General features: G+C 44.1%; 1 protein-coding gene across 1 annotated transcript in view; it reads left to right on the forward strand.

Annotated features, from left to right (window-relative positions):
- The first annotated feature begins 964 nt into the window (after positions 1–964).
- ADA2 (adenosine deaminase 2) overlaps positions 965–24,044 on the forward strand; it is a 51,180-nt gene continuing 28,100 nt past the window's right edge. Inside the window, exons 1-3 of the mRNA XM_049783424.1 lie at positions 965–1,175; positions 5,043–5,271; positions 8,408–8,618. Of these exons, the coding sequence (XP_049639381.1) occupies positions 968–1,175; positions 5,043–5,271; positions 8,408–8,618 (648 nt within the window). The 5' untranslated portion in view covers positions 965–967. The remainder of the gene's footprint in view (positions 1,176–5,042; positions 5,272–8,407; positions 8,619–24,044) is intronic.

Consider the following 24,044-nt stretch of genomic DNA (forward strand, 5'->3'; position numbering starts at 1 on the left):
TCGAGCCTGAGTTGCTCGAGTTGTGCAAGGCAAATGCCCAATCCACTATACTTTTGATCTAGCCCCTCTCAGCCTCTATATGTGTGTGTGTGAGTGTATGTGTGTTTAATTTCTTTATTATGTTGAAGGATTTATTTGCTGTCTGTTTTGGAGTCACACTCACTGATGTTCGGGCTTACTCCTGGCTCCATGCTCAGGGCCACTTCTGGCCATAGTTGGAAAACCACCAGGATACTCAGAATCAAACCAGGGTCAACCATGTTCAAGACAAGTGTCTTAAAATCTGTACTATTTTCTGGCACCTGAAGGTTTTTTTTTGTTTGTTTGTTTTTGTCTTGTGATTTTGTGTTCTCTTAGTATATTTAAAAGTGAAACACTTGGGGCCGGGCGGTGGCGCTGGAGGTAAGGTGCCTGCCTTGCCTGCGCTAGCCTAGGACGGACCGCGGTTCGATCCCCCGGCGCCCCATATGGTCCCCCAAGAAGCCAGGAGCAACTTCTGAGCGCATAGCCAGGAGTAACCCCTGAGCATCACAGGGTGTGGCCCAAAAACAAAACAAAAAAAAAAGTGAAACACTTTTATTGGGGGGGGCTCTGTACTCAGAAATCACTCCTGGCAGGAGTGATCCTTGAAGCAATATAGGATGCCAGGACTGAACTCAGGTCACCCCATGCAAGGCAAATGCCCTGTAGCCCAAAAGTGAAACACTTTAATGGTCAGACAGAGTACAGTAAGTAAGGCACTTGCTTTATGGATGTCAGAAATCAAATTCAGGTTTGATAACTGCGAAGCAAGCATCTTACCTTTTGAATCTACATTGAGTCTACATCTGAACTATTTCCTTTTTCAGGCATCATGCTATTGGCGGAGAACCCCCCTGCACAGGCTGTCCTGTTCTCCCTATTTTGGGGGGTGACTATTTCATTCTGCTCAGCCATCCCCATAAATGACACACGGAACCAGCTGCTAATGAAAGAGAAGATGATGCGCCTGGGGGGGCATCTGGTGCTGAAGGAAGAAGAGGAGCTTGCCAATTCAAAGCTCATGTTGCTCAAAAGAGCTGAGATGATGGAGGCCAAAAGGACCCAGACTTTCCCACCCAGTATGCACTTTTTCCAGGCTAAGAATCTCATTGAGAAGAGTGGGGTCTTTAATATTCTAAAGAAGATGCCCAAAGGTAAATATTTAGAGATATTGGTTTTAGAGGATGAGAAGATAGAAAAAACTATACTGGCAGCTGATATTGCCATTGAAGTTATAGTTCTAAATAAAGTCAAGATATTTCCCTTAAACAAATGTTTCTTTGTTCTTGTGGGCAAAGTAAGAGAGTAACTGCTCATTCATCTTGGATACAAAATCACTGCTTCCAGGAGAAGAAAAATAGCTCTGAAAAGGACCTTGAAATTGCTCGTCTTTCAGTAAAGCTGAATATGTATCCAATCTGGTGATCTTCCTTTAATTCTTTTCTAGGAATTATGGTGCTTGGTTGCTGAGTTTGGGGATTTCAGGAATTTCACCCTCAGGGTTGCCTAGGGATAAACTCCTGTCATAATCTCCAGGCTCCTCTGTCCTGCTGCTGCTGCTGCTGCTGCTGCTGCTGCTGCTGCTGCTGCTGCTGCTGCTGCTGCTGCTGCTGCTGCTGCTGCAGACACTACTGGTGCCGCCATCTCTCTGCCATTTTTTTTCTCCCCAAAAAACATATACCGGTAGATAGAGCTGGAGAGAGAGTTCAATGGACTAGTGCATGTCCATTGGGGTTAGACTCCCAGATTACAGAGTTGAAAATAACCCCAGCCCCTTTCAATTTTCAAACTGGAGAGGGAGCTCGAAGTTGGACCCAGCAGAGCACACATGCCAGGAAAGCCGTCCCTCTTTTTTTCTGGTATGTCAGGGTCGCTGGTCAGACAGCGGGCCACAGATCTCCTGGACCGAACACTGGGTCCAGGAGACTGGGACCCCCCACGCCAGACGGGTTATCATGGCCGGCCCTGGCAACTCGGGCCCTGGGAGGCGGGCGGAGGAGGGAAACCGCTCCCCTACGTATATTGGACCCCTGTTTTGTTTGCTAGTAATACTATTTTTGAAAACCGCGCTGGCGGTTTTTTAAAGCATTATCCAAAAACGTTCCTGATCCTAGATTGTTCCTAGGAATAGAATCAGGATGCCCAAGATTTTGATAAAACACTCAAATTGACCTTTATTGTCTAGTCTTTTATGTATTGCCTCTCCCCTCACCCCTGTGTCTCTCCTACCTCCTCATACCCAAACCCTGAACCATTATCTTCCCCTTATTCAACCCTCTTTATCCTCAGTTCCTAATTGGGTAGACACCAAGACTGACCTTCTACACCAACACCACCATCCAGCTCCTCATTGAAAGATATCCTCTCGGTCCCCAGCTCATGCCTCTACAAATAATTACAACCAACATGCCTGTTGACCCCTGCTTGGTGGCCCCTCATGCTCCCATCAAACTATGGACTGTTGCATGATACCGGAATCAGCTTCAGCAAAACCCCTAGTTCAAGGACAATATTGGGTTCCGTAATGCCACAAAACATGTCTCAAATTCAACTATCACCTGTTGTCTTCAAATACCCTTGTTTTCTTTCTTTTTTTTCTTTTTAAAACATAAAATGGTCACATGTATCTCTTTTGTATATCTCAGATGTATTCCCTTAACATCTATAATTCTTTTCGAATATCCTCACATAGTGACAATTTTGCCCACTAGATTAGTTATTTAATTGTTTGATTTTCCCCCTGTGAGATCTGTTTTATAAGCAATACTGGTATAAGAGTAACTCTGTGGGGCCGGGCGGTGGCGCTAACGGTAAGGTGCCTGCCTTGCCTGCGCTAGCCTTGGACGGACCGCGGTTCGATCCCCCGGCGTCCCATATGGTCCCCCAAGCCAGGAGCGACTTCTGAGCGCATAGCCAGGAGTAACCCCTGAGCGTCACCGGGTGTGGCCCAAAAAACCAAAAAAAAAAAAAAAGAGTAACTCTGTATAGATTTCACATTTATACCAAGTTACGGGAAATGTTGGACTTTATTCTTCGGGCCCCAGATGCACCAACAATATCTTGTGGCATTGCTTCTCTTTTGCATAGGCACATTAAAATGGGAAAATAATACATATGCAAACAAGTTCTTATCTAATAGAGATGGGAACACAAATTTGGTAATGTAATTAGGCCTTTTACCCTGAACATTGGCATAATGATTTGGCTCAGGCCTCAGAAGAATGGGCATCAACCACACACACCTGAACAATGGATACCATCTATGGAAACAACCACAATTGTCTATAACATTACCAGGATCCAAGCCTCTTCCAGGGAAGACCTACCACTGCTTTGGCATTGACTTACTCCAAAGAGTGCTCCCAACACCCAGGCAACTCAGCAACAGTCTGCATGCAGGGCAGATCGCTCCGCATTTAATGGTATGCTGAAACTAGAGGATGCTCCATATCAGCCTGACATCGATGAAAGAAATGCACAGAATCCAGAGTCTTTAAGTATAAGAGTCTGATACCAACGATAGCTAAAGTGTGAAAAAGTTTCACTGGGACCTTGAGAATGACTGGCGTTGGATAGACTGGTATGCCTGGAACCCAGAGTCTGTCTTATGCCAATAAACTTCTGGGGTGAGACATTTTTGTAATCAGGTCAAGGATTTTTTTTTCCATTTTCTCCATTTTTCTGGACCTATGCAAACATTGGCGATTGCCACTATCACACCTTTACTATATATTTTTACTCTTATCCTTTAAGGAAAAAAATACAACTTACTGAACTTAAAAACAAATAACTGTAGTAGAATGCCTGTCTCGAATACAGGCAGGGGAGGGGAAGGGGGAGGGGTTAATGTTGCACTGGTGAAGGGGTGTTATTCTGGTTATGACTGTAACCCAAATATGATCATGTTACTTAAATTTAAAAAAATATTTAAAAAAGGGCCCAGAGGGGCCGGGCAGTGGCGCTAAAGGTAAGGTGCCTGCCTTGCCTGCGCTAGCCTTGGACGGACCGCGGTTCGATCCACCGGTGTCCCATATGGTCCCCCAAGCCAGGAGCAACTTCTGAGCGCGTAGCCAGGAGTAACCCCTGAGCGTTACTGGGTGTGGCCCAAAAACCAAAAAAAAAAAAAAAAAAAAAAAAAAAAAAGGGCCCAGAGAGATAGCACAGCGGCATTTTCCTTGCAAGCAGCCGATCCAGGACCAAAGGTGGTTGGTTCGAATCCTGGTGTCCCATATGGTCCCCCGTGCCTGCCAGGAGCTATTTCTGAGCAAACAGCCAGGAGTAACCCCTGAGCACTGCCGGGTGTGACCCAAAAAAAAAAAAAAAAGAAAAAAAAAAATAACCCCAGAACACAACTAGATGTGGCCCAAAACCCAAAAGATAAAAACAAAATACAACAAAACTAGGTAGGGGCGGGAAAAAAAAGAAGAAGAAGAAAAAAAAAAAACTAGGTAGAGTTCCCAACAGCCTGATATGATATATGATATGAGATATATATATAATGATACAGCCTCCAACCTAACCCAAGCCTGCAAACAAGTCTGTTTTTCTGAATGAGACTACCCTGGCTCCTCTCTAGCAAAGGAAGCAGTCAAGATACCCCTTCTAAAACTGAAACGAGAAAGTCAAGAACTATAGTAATGCAAAGATGATATAGGCCTAGAACAATTTGAGCTAGAAAGGATAGTACCATTCATTTAATTTACAGAACTGAGCCAGATAGAAATCTTTGTGCTTGCCACTTTTTCTTATCTATCTACAGTCCTCACTGAGCACTGAACTTTTTTGTTTGTTTGTTTGTTTTTTATTTTTGGGTCACACCCCGCAGCGCTCAGGGGTTCCTCCTGGCTCCATGCTCAGAAATCGCTCCTGGCAGGCTCAAGGAACCATATGGGATGCCGGGATTCGAACCACCGTCTTTCTGTATTCAAGGCAAACGCCTTACTTCCATGCTATTTCTCCGGCCCCAGAGCACTGAAATTTTACTCAAGTTTTCCAATCTTATTTTTGTTTCTTCCTTCCAGGTGCTGCCTTACACCTCCATGACTTTGGCATTTTGAATATGAACTGGCTGGTGAAAAATGTGACATACAGGCCCCATTGCCATTTCTGTCACACCCCAAGGGGGGGCCTGAAGTTCAAATTTGCACACCCATCTCCCCCTGACCCTCTACCATTAACAGAATGTTCAGAGTGGATTTTGCTAGAAAATTACCGTAAGCAGCTGCAGAATGTCACTGAGTTTGACAACAAGTAAGTGAAATTCAGAAAAAAACTAGTCATGTGCCAGTCCCAGGGAGCAGCAATATGTGGTATAATTCTCCTGGTTGCAGAAACTTTCTTTGTTTGTTTGTTTTTTAGGTCACACTCGGCAGCGCTCAGGGGTTACTCCTGACTCTCAGAAATTGCTCCTGGCAGGCTCAGGGGACCATATGGGATGTCGGGATTCTAACCACTGACCTTCTGAAGGAAAAGCAAACGCCTTACCTCCATGCTATCTCTCCAGCCCCGCAGAAGCTTTAATACAAAGCTAGTGTTGGGGATCAGAGAGATAGTATAGATTTGAGATATACATGATCCCCCAAGTACCACCAAGAATGATCCTTGACCACAGCTGTGTATGATCAAAAAAGAAAAAACTTGCCTTGAACCTGAGAGACTACACAAGAGTTAACGCACTTGCCTTGCATCCTGTCAATACCAGTTTAAATCGATGGTACTGCATATGGTCTCCAAACTCTGCCAGTAATCACTACCTGGAGTGATCTTCAAGCATAGAGTTAGGAGCAGCATCCAGCATTGCATGTCACACCAAAACAACAAAGCACTGTCTGGATAAATAGTACAGGTTTAAGGCACTGCTATTACTACTAGGCTGAGTGTGACCCCAAAACAAAACAAAACAAAAAAATAAGTTTTTTGGGAGGGTCATACATGACTATGCCCAGGGGTTACTCCTGGTTCTGCACTCAGAAATTGCCCCTGGCAGGCTTGGGGGAACCAATGGGATGCTGGGAATCAAACCACCTTCTGTCCTGAGTTGGCTGTGTGCAAGGCAAATGCCCTACCACTGTGCTATCTCTCCCCCACCCCTAAAAATTAGGTATTTAAATACTTAGAGCATCTTTGAGTATAGCTGAATACCCGCCCACCCCCAAATTCAGGGGTCAGACCAGGAATGTAGCACAGTGGTAGAGTATGTGTGAGGTTCTGGGTTTGATTTCCAATATTAGAAGTTTCCCCAAGCATAGTTGGAGGTTTACACATGAACACTAAATCAGAAGTTGCTTCAGAGAACAGCCAGGTGTGGACCAAAAACATAAGAAAAAACAAGGGTGGCATTCAATATGCAATGGACTAGGGCACATGCTTCACATGCAAGAGTCCCTGGCACTGCATTTATGATCCTCTGCACACCAATTGAAGCTACCCCTGAGCACAGATCTGGGAGTAGCCCCCAGATATAAAATCAAAAACAACAATCAGTGGCTGAGTATGTAGATTAGTTGTAGGAAGTCTGCCTTCAACACATCAATTCCTGGTATAGAGATATCCCCTATCCCACCTTCCCCCAAATCAGAAGACCTTTTTAATTTTATTTTTTCTTTGGGGTTGGGGTTGGGGAATAGCTCAGGGGCTATTCCTGGCTTTGTGCACAGGAATAATTCCTGGGGATGCTCTGAGCCCATATTTGGTAGGTATCAAATTAGGGACATCTGTATGCAAAACAAGTACCTTATATCCTGTTCTATCTCTCAAGTTTTTCCTTTCTTTTAAAGTGTTTGGTGTTTCAGCCATACTTAGTGGTTCTCAGGGGCTATTCCTGACTCTACTCAGAAGTAGAGTACCATGTGGTACTAGAGTTAGAAACCACACTTCCTGCTTGTGTTCTAGTCCATTGAGCATCTCCATGGACTAGGACTAGGAGGCCTTTTAACTTTATAGAATAATTTCCTTGGCAAAAGCTTTCAATTGTTTTTTTTTTTTTTTTTTGCCCATAAGTTCCTGGCACATTTAAAATTCTACTTAAATCTATAAAATATAGTAATGGCAACCATGTTCCTGAATGAATTCCCAATAAATTGGGATTTGACTTAATGTGTAATAAGACTAGAGAAAAGAAAAGACTGTAACACCAGAAGCAATGACATTCCTGCTGGTGGATGAGATAGATTGAAAGCTAAAGAAAATAACTTTCTAAGGAACTTGTTCAGTAATATTAGACATCATACTCACATTTTAATCATAGAATCCCTAAGAGTGATTTCAAGGAGTTATTTCCCTTTATGTTTAATAAGGTGATTGATGCTCAGCATGGTTAAGGAGGTTGCCCACATCCACACAGTAGGAAATGTCTAGTCAGGGTGCTCATGGTGGACCAGGCAGTGCTCATGTCCATCATAACCCTTGTAGTAGTTGCTGGGGCTACTGTAACAGAAAATGCCACATAGTGGGCAGTTAATAAGTGCATTTCCTGGGTCTGGGGAGATAGTAAAGGATAAGGTACAGCCTACCCAAATTTAGTCCTCAGCACCATGTGATCCCGTGAGCACCACCAGGTATGGCCCAAACTTAATACCTCTACCCCACCTGCCAAAAGAAGTATTTTCTGCCCAGTCTGGAGGTAGAATTTAAGTTCCAGGAGCAGTTCCTGGATTGGCAAGTTTGTTTCTCCTAAGACCTCTTTCCTGGTTTGCCATGTTTCTGGTTTTTCAGGTGGAAATATACATAGTCCTCTGTATGTGCACCACTGTCTGACACAGGATATTAGGGAGCTCCCAACTTACCCCACTCATGACCTTAATGGTAATAAAGTAATTAAGATCGCCTTATCATAGAAACCATATATATTGGGGCTGGATAGATAGCATGGAGGTTGAGCATTTGCCTTTCATACAGAAGGTCGATGGTTCGAATCCCGACATCCCATATAGTCTTCTGAGCCAGGAGCGATTTCTGAGCGCAGAGCCAGGAGCAACCCCTGAGCACTGCCGGATGTGACCCAAAAAACAATAACAAAAACAAAACAAAACAAAATAAACCACATATATTTAACAGATCTTCAACTATAATCACACTAAGGGCTAGGATTTCAAAATATAAATTTGGAAGGGGTGAAGAGACATAATTCAAGATGGAGTGTTTCCTCCACACCCCAAAGAGCTATAAGTGCCATGGCATCATCAATTTGCTAAGAACTGGGATGGGAATAGGAGACCCTAAGAGATATCTTCTGGGGAGCACACCTCCATTTTAGGATTGATTCCTTCACCGGAATGTTAGGGTCCTGTCTTTACTGCTCACTAAGCTGCACCCTGGTTTACTTCTTGGTAAAGAGCCAAACAGTGGCCTGAGTCCTCCTCCATGTGTCACTTTGTGTCCTGAACAGCCTGCTGAAGAATTTTACTCTGATGACCGAGAACCCAGATGTGACTTATGCAAGCCAAGATCTTATATGGTCCAAGTTCGAAAGCATCTTCTTCGACATTGCTGGCCTCGTGCAATTTGCTCCTGTCTTCAGGGACTACCTCCTCCAGGGCCTGAAGGAGTTCTATGAGGACAATGTGCTCTACCTGGAGCTTCGAGCCATGCTCTTTCCGGTAAGCCTTTTCCCTTCTCTGTCTTTTGTTTGTTTGTTTGTTTTGGGGCCATACCCGGTGACGCTCAGGGGTTACTCCTGGCTATGCGCTCAGAAATCCCTCCTTGCTTGGGGACCATATGGGACATTGGGAAATCGAGCTGTGGTTTGTCCTAGGCTAGCATGCGCAAGACAGACGCCTTACACCCCGAGCCACTGCTCTGGCCCCCCTTCTCTATCTTGTTCTGACTTTAGATCTTATCCTTTCAGTTTCCCAGGCCCCTGGCTTAGAATTATCCAGGACAGAATGTTGACTTTGCCATAAGGTATGCTTTTCCAGGGGCTACCATGAGCACAGAGATTTCATAAACTTGACCCCCTCAAAACTTAACCTTCACTGCCCTTTCATCTTTTTCCTTCATGATCTCCAAGTCTCCCATCTTCCCCCCAGGGCCTGCTGCTGCTCAGGGTTCTCTGCCCTTGGATTCTAAGCATCATTCAGTGCTTGAATCATTCTTAACCTCCTTTCATATAAAAATGTAATTCTTTAGCATGATGTTCTTGGTATTAGGGTGACTGAGGAATTTAGGAAATGAATTGAGTTGTATTCAGTGGGAACAGGTTAGTTCCTGAACCCGTTTTGTGGAATTCGGTTTCATTTTAACTGGGGTCTCTTCAAGTAGTGCCGTTATCATCATGATATGATGATAAGGAAGCCTGCTCCCTTAGAGGTTTCTCCTAGGCCCATGACAAGATGTTGCACAGAGCTCAGAACTAGGTTGTCAGGGTCGACTATGCTAGCCAAATGATTGTGGGGAAGACATGGTATCCCCATCTTCCTTCCTCCCAGCCTGGGCCCCTCTGATTCTGCCTTCACCTGTTCTTGGTCTAGGCCTTTGACCTTCACAAGGTCTCCCCAACTACACTCCCTCCTAGAGCCATCAAACTTGCCTGGATTCCTGTTAGAGCCATGCTCTTTTTTTTGGGGGGGGGGGTCCACACCCGGCATGCTCAGGGGTTACTCCTGGCTCTATGCTCAGAAATCGCCCCTGGCAGGCACGGTGGACCATATGGGATGCTGGGATTCGAACCACTGTCCTTCTGCATGGAAGGCAAACGCCTTATCTCCATGCTATCTCACCAGCCCAGAGCCATGCTCTTTCTATGTTGTTTCAAGTCACTCTATGCTCAACCCTTCCCTCACTCTCCTCAAAAGGTTTGTTTGAGTGATTTCAAAATATTGCCAGGATAAAGTTTAGCTCTTGAGTGTCATGAAATGCAAGACTATAGGTCTTTCTTATGAGTCTACTCCTCACCACCTTCTCTACCTTCTAAGTGTCTCTCCTTTTGTCATTTTTGCATTTGGGCCACACCTGGCAATGTTTGGGGGTGTCTCTGAACCTACACTCAGGAATTACTCCTGGAAGAACTCAGGGAACCATATGAAATGCTGGGGTTTGAGCCTGGTCAGCCAAACTCTATACGATTGCCTTATGGGCTGTTGACAATTGTGCCAGCCCTTTTGTGTCTCTCCTTCAGTTCCAACTTTCTCTTCTCTCTCTTCCTTCTTCATTTTTTTCCTTTCCTCCTATGAGGTTAAGTTTAGTATGCTAGGTATACATGGCACATAGGAACATTCCCTTAAGTATAACAATTCTGGGCCAAGGAGGTGACTCAAGGGGCCAGAGCATATGCTTTGCATGTAGAAGCCCCAGATTAGATTTCTAGTACTGCCTAGTACTCCAAGAAAGAAAGAAAAAAAAAGAAAAGGAAAGGGAAAAAAAGGAAGGAAGGAAGGAAGGAAGGAAGGAAGGGAGGAAGGAAGGAAGGAAGGAAGGAAGGAAGGAAGGAACCAAGCAAGCAAGAAAGAAAGAAAGAAAGAAAGAAAGAAAGAAAGAAAGAAAGAAAGAAAGAAAGAAAGAAAGAAAGAAAGAAAGAAGGAGGGAAGGAAGGAAGGAAGGAAGGAAGGAAGGAAGGAAGGAAGGAAGGAAGGAAGGAAGGAAGGGAGAGAGAGAGAGAAAGGAAGGAAGGAAGGAAGGAGGAAGGAAGAAAGAAAGAAAGAAAGAAAGAAAGAAAGGAAAGAAAGAAAGAAAGAAAGAAAGAAAGAAAGAAAGAAAGAAAGAAAGAAAGAAAGAAAGAAAGAAAAGAAAGAAAGAAAAGAAAGAAAGAAAGAAAGAAAGAAAGAAAGAAAGAAAGAAAGAAAGAAAGAAAGAAAGAAAGAAAGAAAGAAAGAAAGAAAGAAAGAAAGAAAGAAAGAAAGAAAGAAAGCACAGCGGTGTTTGCCTTGCAAGCAGCCAATCCAGGACCAAAGGTGGTTGGTTCAAATCCCGGTGTCCCACGTGGTCCCCCGTGCCTCCTGCCAGGAGCTATTTCTGAGCAGACAGCCAGGAGTAACCCCTGAGCAATGCTGGGTGTGGCCCAAAAAACAAAAAAAAAGAAAAGAAAAGAAAAGAAAAAAGGGAAGGAAGGAAGGAAGGAAGGAAGGAAGGAAGGAAGGAAGGAAGGAAGGAAGGAAGGAAGGAAGGAAGGAAACAATTTTTTGCTGAGGCAATTACAATGAATATATATTTATATATTATTTTAGATGCAAAAGAATGATGAACTATTTAGGGGCTGGAGAGATAGTAGAGAGGGTAGGACATTTGCCTTATACGGGCTGACTCAAGTTCAATTCCCAGCATCCCAGCATGGCCAGGGGTAATTCCTGAGTAAAGAGCCAGAAGTAACCCCTGAACATCTCTAGGTATGGCCCAGAACAACAAAAACAACAACAAAAAATTATGTAAAGGTTGTAATAAGGATACAAAGTGGAAATGGTTAGCATTATTTAATAGGTAAGGAAAAGACTGAATCTGCATCATGCTGGAAGCAAAACATTTCAGAGAATCTTGAAAGAACATTCCAGAGAATTCTGGAAGATGAGAATCATTCACTAAATTGAATTGCAAGTGTAGAAGAAGGGAGTAAATTCTGAGACTCATTAGTTGGCTGGTTTCCCAGGAGTTCATGGCTGCCACATGTTGCTTGTTTTCAGCCACCTGCAGTTTGCGGTATTCATTGTGTTCATGTTAATGCCAACCCTGGAATGGACAGGTCATCAGCAAGGAGTGGCACACAAGAAGCCAGAAAGAGTAATGAGAAAAGGTGCATTTCAGCCAAGGGTTGTTGAGTAGCCTCTTGGATCTTATTGAGCCAGCCAAGCTTCTAGCTCTCTGCTGCTTTCCCTTCCACTTATGTTAGCCAGAGTTTAACATAAATCATCTGAGGATCAAGGTTGATGTAATTAAGAGTATTTGTACTAATTAACTCAGAAAAGCTAAAAGGAAAAAATACAAAGTGAATTTTACAGTTGTATGACAACAGGGATCAGCATACTCTATGAACGATTGTCAGGAAATACAGAGAGCTCTTCATGATTAGATCATAAAGACTCCGGGGGTAATCATTGACTGTTCTTGGGGCTTACTTGTGTCACTGTGCTCAGGAATCATTCCTGTGGTCTTGGGAGACCATGTGGGGTGGAGACAAGGGATCCTTCCTGATGTGCTACCTCTCCTCCTCACCCCCCAAAGGATAGCTGAACACAAAGGAGTTGAACATGTTTGCAGTTTGTTAACAAGCTCACTCTTATGGTGTTAAGGAAAAATAGTGTTTTTGGAGTAGTGTTTCTCAACTTTTTTCTGGCTGTGGCTTTCTTCCAACCATGTTTCCAACCATCCTATACTAGAGACAGTCTCATGCTGTGAGGGCCACCATTTACACAATTTTCACCTGTACCCCCATGAAATATATAGACCCTGGTTGAGAAATACTTAATTAGCATTTAAAGGGCTCATCTGAAGAAAGAAAGAGAAATAGAAGGTCAGAGACCCTTAAAGAGACCAGATACCTGCTGTTAAAGATGATGAAGAGTGTAATGAAGTCAGAGCAACAGAAAGATGGGTCCCAGTAAGTGCAGACTCTGCAGGTAAAGGTAACTGCCTGCAATGGGGTGAGGATTCTGGTATTTGACTCCATTGTAAATAGTGGTTATAGTCTGGAGACAAGAACTCTAGGAAGAGCAGGATGAAAATGAAACAATGATGATTTTGGTTTTGTAGTGTCAGAGATACCTGTAAGATGACCATATAAATGAGACTGGAATAATAGTATAGTGTTTTTACCTTGCGTGCTGCTAACCTAGGTTTGATTCCTGGGCACTACATATGATGTCCTGAGACCTATAAGGAGTGTTGAGCACAGAGCCAGGAATAATCCCTGAGCACTGCAAAATATGACCCCAAAACCAAATTCAAAACAAAGTCCATAGGAAGATATTCATGGATTTAAAGAGGAGAGTTCTAGCTTAAAGACACAATTTGATGTTTATCTGTCCAAAGATCATCTCTATTCAAATGCCTAGAAGCAGAAGGTCTCATATAACAAGGCACAGTCAAGAAAAATATGGATTGACAGTGCTGGTGGGGATGTGGAGAGAAAGGAACTCTTATTTACTGCTGGTGGGAATGCCGTCTAGTTCAGCCTTTATGGAAAACATGGAGATTCCTCAAAAAACTGGAAACTGAGCTCCCATATGATCCAGCTATACCATTCCTAGGGATATACCCTAGAACACAAAAATACAATTCAAGAATCCCTTCCTCACACCATATTCATTGCAGTGTTATTTATAATAGCCAGACTCTAAAAACAACCAAGATGCCCTTCAACCTATGAATGGCTAAAGAAACTTTATGAACTTGTGTCACTCCCTAGTACACATACATCTGTAGTACAGATACACATGGAATATTATGCAGCTGTCAGGAGAGATGAGGTCATGAAATTTTTCTATACTTGGATGTACATTGAATCTATTATGTTGAGTGAAATAAGTCAGAGGGAGAGAGATAGACACAGAATAGTCTCACTCATCTAAAAACCCAGTTTTAAGAAAAATTAAAGACATTATTATAATAAGGCCCAGAAACAATAGAATTAAGGGCTGGAAGGGCAGGAAAGGCTGGCTCACAATTTGAAGCTCATCACAAAGAATGGTGAATGCTGTTAGGGAAACTAACTACATTAACAACTAGCATGACAATGTTAAAGAATGAGATAAGTAGAATGCCTGTCTCAATACAGGCAGGGGTGAGGGAGGAAGGGGGCATTGGTGGTGGGAATGTTGCACTGGTGAAGGGGGGTATTCTGTTTATGACTGAAACCCAACTTTAAACATGCTTGTAATCATGGTGCTTAGATAAATATTTTATTAAAAAATTAAAAAAATATGGATTGAGTTTAAATTTTTAGTGGGTAGGTTGGTGAGCTATAGGGTTTATCCTGGCTCTGTGCTCAGGGATCACTCTTGGCAGAGATTGGAGAATCATAAATGGTGTCTGAGTCAATTGCATACAGGGCAAGTGTCTTAATCTCTGAGCTTGTTCTGGAAAATGTGGGTTGGAAATAGTCTATTAGATTTGAAAAGATGAAAGCTACCTTTGAGCACTTAATAATAAGGACATGCTAAGAAGTATAATGTCTGGGGCCGGTGAGGTGGCGCTAGAGGTAAGGTGTGTTTGCCTTGCAAGCGCTAGCCAAAGAAGGACCGAGGTTCCATCCCCCGGTGTCCCATATGGTCCCCCCAAGCCAGGGGCAATTTCTGAGCGCTTAGCCAAGAGTAACCCCTGAGCATCAAACAGGTGTGGCCCAAAACAACAAACAAACAAACAAAAAAAAAAACAAAAAAAAAGAAGTACAATGTCTAAGAACAGAAAATTGATAAGCAGTGGACTAAGGAGGTGGTTAAGTGCTATCAGCTTGGGCTATTCCTAACATCTCTAGGGAATCATTTTCTCTTTTTGGGATTAGCAAGGAGTCATTCCTCCTAAGCAGTTCCTCCTAGTAAGTACCTTCCCTCCTGTATAATTTCTCTAGCTCTCCCTTCCATTTTAACTTTCTAGACTAATATAAATATATAATATATAATATAAATAACTGGGTGGGGGTCGTGTGAGGAGCTGAAGAAATACTATACCCTGTAGGCATATAACAGACACAGCAGCCAAACTGAGTTTGACCCCAACACACTATATGATTCTCTAATCCTCACTAGGAATGATTCCTGAGCCAGGAGTAAATCCTGGGTAAACTCAGTATTGCCCAAAACCTAAACTTCAAAGCAAGAACCTTCTTGGAACTTGTCACTTCCTAGATTTCTTTTTTTTCTCTCAAATCACAGGTAGTATCTTTAATCTGCCTAATTGGTTCTAGTTTACCTCTCTTCTGCTTATATAGCTTTTCAAAAAGAGGGGACATCCCCAGTTGTGCTGTGTCCAGGGATGCAGTGCTCTGGGCTATCCCTAAAGCACTAGAAACTGCCAGGACCTAACTTGATGGTGCCTGTGAGAACATGGGGTGCCAGGGTATGAACCTGGGGCTTCATACATGCTAGATAAGGACTCTACAGCTCCGCCCTATAACTTGATGATTAAAGGCAGTGTTTTCACATCTGCCCTTTCATAGGGCAGATACATTTTTAATCTATTTCTGGAAACAATGAAATGTACAGTGTGAACCTAATCCTGCCCAAGCCTGTATACATCAGTCAAAAAGGAACATTCCCTGACATCCTCCACTGTTGGCCCCGCTACTGTAGAATAAAAGGGTTCCTCCAGAGGTTATCTTGGGGTCCTGTGAGTCTGAGGCTTAAGGGCGTACACACAGCTATCACTGGGAGTAGACTGGGCCCTGCTGAGCTGCTATTGCCATCAGGAGCTGAGGGCTTGTTCTTACAGCTAGCCACTGGACTGAAAGTTTTATCTGGTGGGAGTCCTTGAGCAGAGTGGGGTTTAGCTTAGCAAAGCTTAGTAGAGTTTTGACATTTTTATGAGCAGCGTAGATAAGACTAAGGCACAAATGATCCTTTCTACAGAAAAGAAAAAGTGACTTCGCCTTCTTTTAAGTGAAAAAATTTCTGAAATGGAAAACAGGCATAGCATTATGCCAGTTCTAGGTAGGGTGGAAATAATTGCATCTTCATAATTTCTCCCCATAATTTTGATCAAGTAAGTTCTAGCTTCACTTGGCAGAGAACGGTAAACTCAAGTTTCTCCCACGAATGTATCAGTTAGCCTCCTAACCCAGCTCTGAAACTGGCAGCACTGAACTCCAATTTTTTCAATGTTTCATTCCAGGACTTGCATTTGTTGTTATGTACCTAATATTATTTTTAAACTTTGTCCTTTTTTTGTTGTTATTTTTATTAAGTCAACAAAAACTTAAAAGCTATTCATAATAGTTTCAGATACATAATATTTCCACTCCAAGTGTTATTTTTGTCCAAACATACAATATAATATGGGACTTTTAGGGGTTGGGGGAGTCTGTTCAGGGTCTTGAAAGTCTCCAAACAATGAACCAAGGTGAGACAAGGTAAAAGTGTAAGCGAGGGGCTGGAGAGATAGCTAGAGGGTAGGGCATTTGCCTTGCATGCAAAAGAATGATGGTTCAAAATCCCAAGCAATCCCATAGGGTTCCCTGAGCCTGCCGAGGAGCAAGTTCTGAGTGTAGAGCCAGAAGTAACCCTCTGATTGCTGCTGGGTTATGACCCCAAAAAACAAAAACAAAAACAAAATAAAAAAGTGAAATGAAATGAGATTCCCTGAAAAGTACAGACTGTGTAGCGGAGCTGACAAGTAAAGAAGACACAATTTTGGGAGCTTTATATATTGGTCTGAGAAGGGTTCCTGGAGTGTTAGGGTTGCATGTTTGGTATGGGGAAGAGTATGTTATAACCTAAAATCGAACCTTGGTGAACTGCATGCGAGGCAAGCGCCCTAACCACTTGTACTTTCTCCCTACCACCCTAAAAATTGATTCTTTTATATTGTTTTGTTTTGTCTTTGAGTCACACTCAGTAGTGCTGAGAGCTTAGTCCACTCTACTATTAGGGATTTCTTCTGGCCATGCTTGGGGAGATCATAGGTAAAGACAGGGTTCAAACCAGTGTCTCTCTCTTGCCCTGAACATTTAATCTTATGTGATAATGCTTCCTATGGAATTAGCATCCTAAATAGGCCTGACTGGTCTGGAGAGATAGTAATAGTTGGTAAGTAGCTTGCCTTGCATGCCTGCTATGTCCCCCAAAACAAGTAAGATAAAATAAAATAGGCCTTATTTATAACTATCTTTGCTTTAGTTTCTCAACTAGATTATGAATCATATTGATCCAACATTGCACAAAATCTTCCCTCAACAGGTACCCGATAGTTCTAATCTTACTGATTGGTGGTCCTACAAATATGGATGGATGCATGAGTCAATGTGGTAGGAGTTCTATTTAAAATTACTATTAGTTGGGAGGCGAGAGAGAGATAGTACAGAATACAAGTCACTTGCTTTGTGTGCAATGACCTGCATTTTATATGATCCACCAAGCACTTCCAGGAGTGATTTCTGAATGTACAGACAGGAGTAAATCCTGAGCACAGCTAGGCATAAATTTTAGAAGTTTGAAAGATGGAAGAGCTCAAACAGGTCATTTTGGTTATACACGGTGAGGGACAGAGGCAGGGCTTATCTAAGAAGTGACCTCAGACTTCAACATCGGCCATCTTTTTTTTTTTTTGGTTTTTGGGCCACACCCGGCGGTGCTCAGGGGTTACTCCTGGCTGTCTGCTCAGAAATAGCTCCAGGCAGGCACGGGGGACCACGTGGGACACCGGGATTCGAACCAACGAACCAACCACCTTTGGTCCTGGATCGGTTTGCTTGCAAAGCAAACGCCGCTGTGCTATCTCTCCGGGCCCACATTGGCCATCTTTTACAGGGAAAGAGCACCCCAGGGCTGGCTGAGGGGACATTTACCTAAAATAAATAGAATGTTTGATGTCCCTACACCAAAATTAATATTGTGTGTGTGTGTGTGTGTGTGTGTGTGTGTGTGTGTGTGTACATATGTTTTGGGGCCACACCCAGCATTGCTCAGTGGGTTACTCCTGGCTCTGCTCTCAGAAATTACTTAAGTAGTAGGTAGAGTACAAACCTATCAGATATTTTCTATTGGGGCAGATGTTGACCTCTCTCGGTGTGAGAGAGCTCTGCACCTCAGCAGAGCCGGCTTCTTAGGGGGATAAGAGTGAACAGAAACCTTCAATGGGCTACTTCAAAGCAGAGACTAAAATCTTGAACTCGGTGGAGCAGGAGGAAGTTGCTGAGAAACTGGATTGTGATAGGAGAAAGAAAAGTCGATGAAGTGAGGATGCATATTCCTACCAAACAAAAGCTCGTAGACAGTAACTTTGGGACCTAGTCAGGGTCCTCTCTCCCCCAGTCAGCTCACCCCCACACCCCAAGTCTTCTTCTCTTTTTTTTTTGGGGGGGGGGCACACCCGGTGATGCTCAAGGGTTTACTCCTGGCTATGCGCTCAGAAAATCGCTCTGGCTTGGGGACCATATGGGATGCCGGGGGATCGAACCGCGGTCCCGTCCTAAGCTAGCACTGGCAAGGCAGACCGCCTTACCGCTTGCGCCAAGAGTAAGCCCCCCCAATTCTTTTTCTGTCCCACCTATCACCACCACCTCCAGCCTTGCTGAAAGGTAAAGGGATTTGAAACTAGAGGCGTGGCAGCCTCAACCACCCCACCCCCACCCCGAAGGATGGGATTTAACCTTTTGTTCTGTTCTGACCCAGGAACAATGGCCTCTGGAAAGCAAGAGGCAGTGCCTTCATGTCCCCCATTAGCTAGAAGTAGGGGGACCCATCAACCCATTAACAACTAAAAACCGGTTGGCGCTGGAATTTCTTTTGCTCAGCTGAGCTGCTCCCTCTACTTGCTGTAGGGCAGATTCTGGGCTCAGGATGATGTAGATGGACTATTCAGGCTCTTCAGCCTCCTAATTGTGTTCCTTAGGCTTGCTAACAAAGACCTTTAGTAACAGTTGCTGGGCGGGTTTTACCTCCTGGGCTCCAGTCCCTCCCCCAGACCCATCCCAGGCTCCTCACCAGAGTTCTGGCAACATCCTAACAGCCCCCAAGAGGGGTGGCCATAGGAGCGCACTAGGGGCACTTGCTCTTTGGAGGTTTTGGCTGGAGCGATAAGAAGGGCTGGAGTTTTAGCATATAAGAAGGGCTGGAGTTTTAGCATATCAGCTAGGGTCTTTGTCTTGCATACGACTGATCCAGGTTTGATCCTTGGCATCCTATATGATCCCCTGAGCCTGCCAGGAGTAATTTATGGTCATAGAGCCAGGAATAATCCCTGAGAGCCGATGGGTATGCTTTCCCCCCACAAAACAACAACAACAACAACAACAACAAAAACAAAAACCCAACCCTTCATCATTATCATGAGGGGATTTTTTTGGGAAAGAACAAATCAGTAGCAGAGGTAAAGAACTATGATGGGTCATCTTCCCAGACACCTTGGGAAACAGCCATCCATGGCAACAAAGCACTACTATGTTCTACCTACACACCACACCACACACACACACACACACACACACACTCACACCACACAGACACCCTTGCAAGGCTGTTGGGTTGTTTTTCTGGATTATTTGGGGATTGTGTGGTGTCCAACACTATTGGTGCTCAGAGCTTACTCTTTTTTTCTTGGTTTTTCGGCCACACCCGTTTGATGTTCAGGGGTTACTCCTGGCTAAGTGCTCAGAAATTGCCCCTGGCTTGGGAGGACCATATGGGATGCCGGGAGGGAGATGGAACCGCGGTCCTTCCTTGGCTAGCGCTTGCAAGGCAGACAACCTTACCTCTAGCGCCACAGAGCTTACTCTTGGTTCTGCACTCAGGGATAACTCCTGGTGAGGCTCAGGGGACCATGTGGGGTGATATACTTATCAGTGATCACACTATTGTTTCAGCTCCAGTTTCTGGATTCTTTTTTTTTTTTTTTTTAGGTCTTTGGGCCACAGCCGGCGGTGCTCAGGGATTACTCCTGGCTGTCTGCTCAGAAATAGCTCCTGGCAGGCCTGGGGGACCAAATGGGACACCGGGAACCATCGTTGGTCCTGGATCAGCTGCTTGCAAGGCAAACACCGCTGTGCTATCTCTCTCTCCGGGCCCCAGTTTCTGGATTCTTTTTTTTTTTTTTTTTTTTTTTGGTTTTTGGGTCACACCCGGCGATGCTCAGGTGTTACTCCTGGCTGTCTGCTCAGAAATAGCTCCTGGCAGGCACGGGGGACCATATGGGACACCGGGATTCGAACCAACCACCTTTGGTCCTGGATCAGCTGCTTGCAAGGCAAACGCTGCTGAGCTATCTCTCCGGGCCCAGTTTCTGGATTCTTAATAGAATGTTGAAAGTTCTATCTGGGACTGGAGAGACAGCACAGCAATAGGGTGTTTGCCTGGCAGGCAGCCGATCCATTTTGGGCCACACCCAGCACCCAACAGCACGCAGGGGCTACTCCTGGTTCTATGCTCAGAAATAGCCCCAGCAAGCTCAGGAGACCATATGGGATTCCGGGATTCAAACCACCATCCTTCTGTAATGCAAGGCAAACATCCTACAGCAGTGCTATCTTTCTGGCTCCCAGGAGCGATTTTTGAGTGCAGAGCCAGGAGTAACTCCAGAGCACAGCAAGGTGTGACATAAAAACAAAATAAAACAAAAAAAGTTCTATCTGTGCCACAGAGAAATTGCTCAATGTTAAAGTACTTTGTGGGAGACCTTGGGTTCTTTTATTATCCACATGACTAAGCCTTTACCTATTTGCTGCTTGCAATAAGTCCCTGGGACCACATGGTCCCCAGAGCACCAAACTAAAAGTATCCCTTTTAGTAATCCTCAGTACCAGACTGGGTGAGCACCCAACAGAAACCAAAATTTCATCTGGCCTTTTGGAAATGGATGACATTGACGGCCAGAAGATAGTAAAATGGTAATGGCATATGCCTGACATGCCTGACCAGGTTTGACTCTTGATACCAGATATTCCTTGGAGCTTCTGGGCAGGGTGCAGTCCTGGAGGCCCCCAGCAATACTAGGTGACCCAGGTATCATCAGCACTATAGAGCCTGACCTTTAACTCTTTCTCTAGGTCCTTGCACAGAATTGATGGCCTAGTTGGCCAAGAATCATTGATGAGGTCCATGGATCCCTATGCACTAGGCAATAGTGATGCTGTTTACTTATCTTTCAACATGACCAAAATGGTATTTTGAGTTTTTTGTTTGTTTTAGCTTATATCTGATAATGCTGGGGGAGGGCATATTGTGTCCCACAGTTCTCTGAGACCTTATGGTTTCAGCATAGAAAGCATGTGATTCAGTCTTTCAGCCTTTGTGCTAACTCCAAAATGATAGCTTTTTTTCTTTAGCTGCACTTTATACATTAGAATCAGAGGCTTCACTCCAAAATTTGCATCTCAAAATGTTTGACTTTCCTGTTTGAGTGCTTGCGATTTCTTCTTTGTTTTATTATTTCCCAAAACACTCATTGCCAATTCCCTTTGTAGCCACATACACCCCATCTATCTGCCTGTGTATTGATATCCGTAAATAGAACATAGCTTTGATGTCAGGTATGTTGACATCATTTGATGGATGGCTCTCCAAATGATGTGAGTGGGAGAAACAGGGAGAAAAGGAGATGGTAGCTTCAATGGAGAGAGTGCGACAACTGTCCTGTTTGATCCACCTTGTTGTCCTTGGAGAAGTCCTTGGGATGAGATAGGACTGGTAAAGTGAGCCATGCATGCCTGCACAGTGTGGATACCACCAGCATTTCCCCAGTCCTATGAGATAAGATGCTCCTGAAGTCCATTTTATTTACCTGCATAAATTCAATCCTTCTCACAGTGTTTTGGAGCTGCCCAGGTTTATTGTCTGTTCTCACAGAAAAGAATTTCAGGAGGAAAGGACTAGTTAAGTAAAACATTTTTATTAGGAAGTATGGCAAGAGAGGAGTAAAGTTCAGGAGTGTGGTTTATCTAGAGGAGAGAGAACCAGGAATGGCTATGGAAAGAGATTATATATGAACTCCCAAGTGCTTTGGCTGGAATTCCTTGCATTCTTGAAAGTTAATCAGGGTCTTGTCAGAGTGGAATATTTGGTAGTCTCTCATTCTTTTTGGTTTCATTTTGGGACCACCTGTTGATGTTCACACACGTCTATTTATGTACTCAGGAATTAATTATTCCTGGTGAGGCACAGGGGACTATAGGGGATGTCAAGGATCAACTGCTCTACAGTGTGCAAGGCAAGTGTCCTACCCAATGTATTATTTCTCTCTCATATTCGTATATCAAAACCTTTTGCTCTTCTAGAAGTTTTTTTTATTTCCTCAAGCATCCCATATTTCTCTGGGCTATTCCCAAGTTATTTAGAACCTATCAGGCATCAGGTTTCTTCAGCTCAAAGAGAATCCAGCATTCTTGCCATTGAGCTACTTTAGTATTGGTGGAAAAGCAATTCTCTAGGCATCTTCTGGGTTTCTGTGTGTCCATAGAATATTCTAAATAGGTCACAAGTGAAATTCTCTTAAGTTGGGAACCAAGGCATGAGTCTAGGATAGGACAGGGTATTATAGGAAAAATACAATTTTAGAAAGTAGGGCCCGGAGAGATAGCACAGCGGCGTTTGCCTTGCAAGCAGCCGATCCAGGACCAAAAGTGGTTGGTTCGAATCCCGGTGTCCCATATGGTCCCCCGTGCCTGCCAGGAGCTATTTCTGAGCAGACAGCCAGGAGTAACCCCTGAGCACCGCCGGGTGTGGCCCAAAAACCAAAAAAACAAAAAACAATTTTAGAAAGTAGAGAAAAGGGGCCGGGCGGTGGCGCTGGAGGTAAGGTGCCTGCGCTAGCCTAGGACGGACCACGGTTCGATCCCCCGGCGTCCCATATGGTCCCCCAAGAAGCCAGGAGCAACTTCTGAGCGCATAGCCAGGAGTAACCCCTGAGCATCACAGGGTGTGGCCCAAAAACCAAAAAAAAAAAAAAAAAGAAAGTAGAGAAAAAATTGAAAAACTTTGGTTTAAATCACATTTTTACTTCCTGAAAAACTCATTGCCAGGTGCCCTTATCTATCTTCCTGTTTGAATTTGAGTAGATTCCCCACAAATTTACAGTTTGTGGAGAGCTAGTATAGCTGATAAAGTGCTTGCCTTGCATATGGCCTAGCAGAGTTCAATTCCTAACATACTATATGGTACCCCAATCCCTGAGCCCCACCAGAAATAATTCTTGAGTACGGATCCACTTCTGATAATTACCAGGTATGGGCCCCCCAAAATATTTAGTTTCCCAATTAAATTAAAAACATTTTTTTTGTTTGTTTTTGGGTCACACCTGGCAGCGTTCAGGGGTTACTCCTGGCTCCAGGCTCAGAAAGCGCTCCTGGCAGGCACGGGGGACCATATGGGATGCCGGGATTCGAACCACCATCTCAAACCACCATCCTTCTGGATGCAAGGCAAACGCCTTACCTCCATGCTATCTCTCCGGCCCTAAAGTTAAAAACTGAGATAATCTAGGAGCAAGATATAGCTCCTTGTTAGAGCACATGCTTTACATGTATGAGGCCTTGGGTTTGATCACCAGCACTGAGACAGGAAACCAGTATGCAGAAAGGAAAAAAGAGAGAGAAAGATAGTACAGGACAGAAGGCATTTTCCTTGTAGGTTGTCTACCCCAGTTCAATCCCTAGCACATAGAAATGTCAGGAGTGGAACTGGAGCACAGAGCCAGAAATAATCCCTGCCCAACACTGGATACATCTCAGCTCTTGCCCCCCCCCCCAAGTTAAAATGAACTGAGTCAAATGTATTTCTAATTGGATAAGTCTTATTACTTAGAAATCAACTCATGTTGCTGGACAACTGGAGATTTTGTGGTTTTTGTACATCTGTTGAGCAATCGGTCATTTAGCATTATTATGAATTGTTTTTGACTCTCCTTTCCCTTTTTTTTTTTTTAGTTTTGTTCTTTTTTTTTTTTTTTTTTTTTTTTTGGTTTTTGGGCCACACCTGGCGTTGCTCAGGGGTTACTCGTGGCTGTCTGCTCAGAAATAGCTCCTGGGCCCGGAGAGATAGCACAGTGGCGTTTGCCTTGCAAGCAGCCAATCCAGGACCAAAGGTGGTTGGTTCAAATCCCGGTGTCCCATATGGTCCCCCGTGCCTGCCAGGAGCTATTTCTGAGCAGGACAGCCAGGAGGTAAGCCTGCTGAGCACCACTGGGTGTGGCCCGAAAAACCTAAGAAAAAAAAGAAAGAGAAGAAATAGCTCCTGGAGGCAGGGGGACCATATGGGGAAACCAGGATTCGAACCAACCACCTTTGGTCCTGGATCGGCTGCTTGCAAGGCAAACGCCGCTGTGCTGTGCTAATCTCTTCGGGCCTTAGTTTTGTTCTTTGATCATACCAACTGTACTTCTGGATCACTCCTGGCTCTGTGCTCAGGAATCATTTCTGGTGAGCTTGTGGTGCAGGGCTTGAACTTGGGTCCATTTCC

This window comes from Suncus etruscus, chromosome 11 (assembly GCF_024139225.1).
Source record: "Suncus etruscus isolate mSunEtr1 chromosome 11, mSunEtr1.pri.cur, whole genome shotgun sequence".
NCBI classification, from domain to species: Eukaryota; Metazoa; Chordata; class Mammalia; order Eulipotyphla; family Soricidae; genus Suncus; species Suncus etruscus.